This window comes from Ichthyophthirius multifiliis (assembly GCF_000220395.1).
Source record: "Ichthyophthirius multifiliis unplaced genomic scaffold scaff_1120509250283, whole genome shotgun sequence".
NCBI lineage: Eukaryota > Ciliophora > Oligohymenophorea > Hymenostomatida > Ichthyophthirius > Ichthyophthirius multifiliis.
In genome coordinates this window covers 1-5,324 of record NW_004086903.1, presented here as the reverse complement: position 1 = coordinate 5,324, position 5,324 = coordinate 1, and the positions used below count along the sequence as shown (strand labels likewise).

The 5,324-nt window shown below is 16.8% G+C and overlaps 1 protein-coding gene across 1 annotated transcript, besides 11 other annotated features; it reads right to left on the bottom strand. All coding sequences in view use genetic code 6, as the record gives it.

The window, feature by feature from the left end:
- Positions 1-745: 745 nt before the first annotated feature.
- Positions 746-813: a microsatellite.
- Positions 746-822: a microsatellite.
- Positions 754-818: a microsatellite.
- Positions 754-830: a microsatellite.
- Positions 828-900: a microsatellite.
- An 876-nt stretch (positions 901-1,776) lies between these two features.
- Positions 1,777-1,824: a microsatellite.
- Positions 1,780-1,828: a microsatellite.
- Positions 1,783-1,820: a microsatellite.
- Positions 1,783-1,868: a microsatellite.
- Positions 1,869-2,265: 397 nt separating this feature from the next.
- Positions 2,266-2,326: a microsatellite.
- Positions 2,327-2,875: 549 nt separating this feature from the next.
- Positions 2,876-2,958: a microsatellite.
- Positions 2,959-3,005: 47 nt separating this feature from the next.
- On the bottom strand, positions 3,006-5,071 carry IMG5_062210 (hypothetical protein; the record flags this gene model as incomplete). Its single annotated transcript, XM_004037018.1, has 5 exons — positions 3,006-3,507; positions 3,549-4,287; positions 4,347-4,754; positions 4,804-4,929; positions 4,981-5,071. Coding segments are annotated over 5 exons (1,866 nt in total), but the record flags the coding sequence as incomplete, so codon positions are not given.
- Positions 5,072-5,324: the final 253 nt, after the last annotated feature.

Below are 5,324 nucleotides of genomic sequence, written 5' to 3'. Positions count from 1 at the left end.
TGTCTCTATACTTTAAATTTTTTTTTTTCTTATCTTTACATTTCTGACTCTATAAAAGAACTATCATATGCTTATTTTAATATTTATATTTTTGTATATATGTTTTTTTATCAAACATATTTGCATTTATATTGTCTTCATGCTTGGCTTGTCTATTTATGATAATTTTTCTAAAACTAAGTGATTAAGTTCTTCAATTTAAGAAGGGAATAATTTGTCTTCAAGATAAAATCTATCAGTTTCTTATTATATATTTTATTTACTATTTTGTTTTTTATAATAAAATAAAAAAACTTTAATTGTATATAGTCTATGCAATAAATGCTGCTAAAGTTTCTGTTACAGGATGATTATTTTCTCTACATTTGTAAATTACATGTTTAACTATTTATTCAAGTTGATTCATTTTTTTTAATTTATTAAAACAATAAAAAGTAATTTAGAATGTTTATAATATATATATTTATTTTAACAAAAATATACTCTTATTAAGTATAAAAAATTAAAGAAAAGTTATATAAATTTTTTTCTAATTAAAAAAAAAAGCTTCTCGATTTAAATTAAAGGTTTAATTAAAAATTAATTTAAGATTATAAAAATAAATAATAAATAAATTTCAAAAAAAAAATTAGTTTTATTTAATAAATTTTATTATTTAGTAAAATATTTATATAATCAAAATTATTGAATATAAAAAAATTAAAATTAAAATTAAATATTTACTTATTCAAAATTATTATATAGTTATATATTTAAATATATATATATAAATATATATATATAAATATAAATATAAATATAAATATAAATATAAATATTATTATACATATTTTATTAATATTTTTTTTTATTTTATATAACTTTATTTTTATTTCATATTTTTATTTATTATATTTATATATATATATACAATATATTTTTTTTTTTTTTTTTTATATATTATATTTCATAAATTTTTTTCTACAAAATATTAATTATTTTAATAAATATAAAAAAGAAATTATTAAAAAAAAATTTTAATATTTTATTATAAATATTAATATAAAATTTTTTTAAAAATATTATATTTCATTTTCTTATTTATGTCTTTCCTTTCATTTAATTTTCCTTTGCTTTTTTTTCACAAAAAGAAATATGTTTAATAGAAGCATTGTCATTAAATTTTCTTCCACAGAAATTACATAAAATAAGATTATCTTATTAAGTAAACTCTTTTATTGCCATTTTTGTACTTTCATCATGTTATATATTTTATTTAGAACTTTTTGCTATTGCTCTTAATGCTTCTGATTATTTTTTCCATTTTGGTATTTCATTATTGTTTTTATTTTATGTAGATGTATTTTTTTATTATTTTTATTCTACCTTTATATTTTTCTAACCATAATTTCCATTTTAATTTTTATAATTTTATAATTCTTCAGTATTCGTTCTCATAGCTTAAGAATCAAATTATTTTCTTTTTTATTAAAACACTTTTTTACAAACTTTTATATGTTTTTAAAGTGAAATTTTATTGAACTTTCTTCCACAACCTTGAGTACATTCTAATAATTATAAGTCTTATGATTAATATTCATCCTATTATTATTCATTTTATTCTTCCTCATATTCTTACTATTAGTAATAATTATTATTTTGTTAAGAGCTTATTGGAATATTATTATTATAATTGTAGCTATTTTAATATTTGTTACTATATTCATATAAATTATTAGCTCCTTATATTTGAATTTCTTTTTTAATATATTAAGATAATTATATATTATTTTAAACTTATATTTATTATTTTTATAATTATTATTATTATTATTATTATTTATTTTATGTTTATACTTTATTTTATATATAATTTGTTTAGTTATTATCATGAAAAATTTGTTTTTCTTGACATTGATTTATTGGAATATCATCATAATTAACTTTATAAGATTATTTTTATTGATTTTATATCTTTTATTATTGTTATTGCTAAGGATCTTTATTTTTTAATTATTTTAATATTTGATCTTAATAATTTAATTTATTATCATAATTGTTTGATAATTCATTTTTATTTATATCTTTTTAAAATTTATTATAAATATTATCATAGGGATTAATTTGATTTTCAATATTAAATTCATTGATATTTACTTGCTTTTTTTGTTATAATTTTTATTTCAATGATTTTAAAGATAATTAAGCTTATTTTAATTCTTCTTAAGTATATGTTATTGAATCATAATTATTTATTTATTAATTTTCTTTTTAAATAAATGAATAAAATATATATTTTATTTTTATTTTTTATATAAATATACCTTTTATTATTTAAGTTTTTTATTATTATTAATATATTTTCTAATTCTAATTTGTTAAATATTAAAGCTAAGCCTATGGAATTTATTTGTTGTTTACTATTTATTTCGGTATTTTTAATTTTTCAATTTATTTAGAACTTGTATATTAAGAATTTGTATTTGAATTTAATTTAGAAGTATTAGAATATGGGGATAAATCTTTATTTTTAAATTTGTTTGTTATGCTGTTAACACTAAGAATGCTTTACTATTTTTCATTACCTAGCGAAGAATTAATATTTTATTTTTTTAAATACCAACTCATATTTTTGATTTTTTTTAGCTTATTTATTAATTTTTTTTTATTTAAATAGATTTATTATTTCAATTTAGTATTTTATTAAATTTAAATAATAAAATTTATATTTTAAATGTAATTTACATTTTTTGCAATTTTTTTGTTTAATAATGAAAAATTTAAAGGATTAATAATAACTTATTTTATTGTCTAAATAAATTAAAAATTATTTTTAATAAACAATTGATTCTAATAAAGAATAAAAAATAAATATTATTAAAAACAATAAATTTTGTAAAATATAAAAATTAATTTTATAAAAAACAAAAATAATAAAAAGATTAAAATATTAATGTTAAAAAAATAAATAATAAAATAAATTTATTAATAAATATAAAAATTAATACGAATATTAAGAAAATAATTCACTGAGTATTTTTATCTCTTAATCCAGTAATATAGTTACGTGGACGTAAAGGATTAATAGCTTTATTAATACCAGTATTAGTTTCTGCATCCTTTGGCTAATAAGTTTAAGCATCCGAATCTACCTTAAAATTAGAAAGAATAGTTTAGCAAGCTTTAGTTTATCTTTTTCTAATATTGGCCATTTATAATGCTTTTTTTCTAAGTTCCCATTCATTCCAACAATAATTAGGATCTAATTTCTTTTCAATGAAATGTTAAGGTGTCTCAACAGCTTTGTCAACCATTAATTTATTAGAAAGTTGATGTCCTCCTTCTTAAGCTTGCAAATAAATATTAAGATTAACATCATTTTTAAATTAATCATCCATTCTCAATAGATGGATTAATTCGGGATTTTTCCTGCATTCATTTATTACTCCTTATATAAAAAATTAAGGGTCTGCAATAAATTCGTTTATGCATTTTTCATCACTAAATACACAATTTTTATCTTTGTATCTATTTATATTATTATTATTTAAAATTTGTATATTTTTTACCTATATACTCCCAATACTGGTTTTCCTGGTAATAATAAACCATCTCTTTTGACTATTGACCATAAACAAAATCCTAAATAATCTAAAGGAGTTTACATAAAATCAGGTGTATTTTAAGGCAAAAGACTTTCTACTTAGTGATTTTAGTTATGATTAATTTACACTGGTTCTTCATTGTGTCCTTCCTAGAGGGCATTTTTTGATTAAATGATGCAATTTTTTGGCAAAGTTAATTTAAAATCAAATCTTATATCTTAAAGTAAATTAAAGAGTTTTATTCTTGTCAAGCATATATTCTTCTCTTCTAATAATTATACATAAGCATATGATAATATAGCAAATTTAGGATAAACCTAATATTAATTTATTTATTTTTTTAAAATATAAAAAAGTACTTATTCTTTAGGTGCAGAAGATTTTTATTTTAATAAGGATTCTAAATCTTTAATTTCTTTTAAAAACTTTGTTTTATTCGAATCAACTGTATTTTCTGAAATATCAACGTCTTCTTAAAGTGATAGAATATAAGATAAATACTATCTTAAAAATGTTAATTCATCTTTATATTATTTTAATTATTCTTCTGGAATATTTAATTTTGTATATTTCAAAGTTTAAAAAAATATTGTGTAATTATCACATTATTCAATTACATCTATTGCTTCTATTCTTATTTTTTCATTTAAATCTTTCCCTGGATATTCTAATAATTCTTAAAATGGTATAAGTCCGATACCACCTTTATTATTTAAATAAAAATTAAAAATATGATTAATTTTTTTTTTTAAAAAAAAAAACCTTTATTAATCCATTTATTAAATAATCTTATTCCTATAACTAAATTAGACAATTCTACTAATTAAGTAACTTTTTCAGAAGGATTTAAAGATACAAAAGGACCTAAGGCTGCTCTTGGAATTACGCTTTCGAGTCCTGCTGCTACTTCTTTTTCAATATTAAATTAAGTTGTTTAATTTTCTTGTTCAGAAAGTCTGGATTTGTTTGTATTTTAAACCATTAATTCTTTATTTTTATGAAGAAGGAAATTAAATATTTTCTTAAATAAAATAGTTAATCCTTCAAAATCTTTGGCATTCTTTATTTCTAAAGTAACTACACCATCTGTTAGTTTACCTGTCTCTATACTTTAAATTTTTATTCTTTCTTATCTTTACATTTCTGACTCTATAAAAGAACTATCATATGCTTATTTTTAATATTTATATTTTTTGTATATATGTTTTTTTTATCAAACATATTTGCATCTATATTGTCTTCATGCTTGGCTTGTCTATTTATGATAATTTTTCTAAAACTAAGTGATTAAGTTCTTCAATTTAAGAAGGGAATAATTTGTCTTCAAGATAAAATCTATCAGTTTCTTATTATATATTTTATTTACTATTTTGTTTTTTATAATAAAATAAAAAACTTTAATTGTATATAGTCTATGCAATAAATGCTAGCTAAAGTTTCTGTTACAGGATGATTATTTTCTCTACATTTGTAAATTACATGTTTAACTATTTATTCAAGTTGATTCATTTTTTTAATTTATTAAAACAATAAAAAGTAATTTAGAATGTTTATAATATATATATTTATTTTAACAAAAATATACTCTTATTAAGTATAAAAAATTAAAGAAAAGTTATATAAATTTTTTTCTAATTAAAAAAAAAAGCTTCTCGATTTAAATTAAAGGTTTAATTAAAAATTAATTTAAGATTATAAAAATAAATAATAAATAAATTTCAAAAAAAAATTAGTTTATTA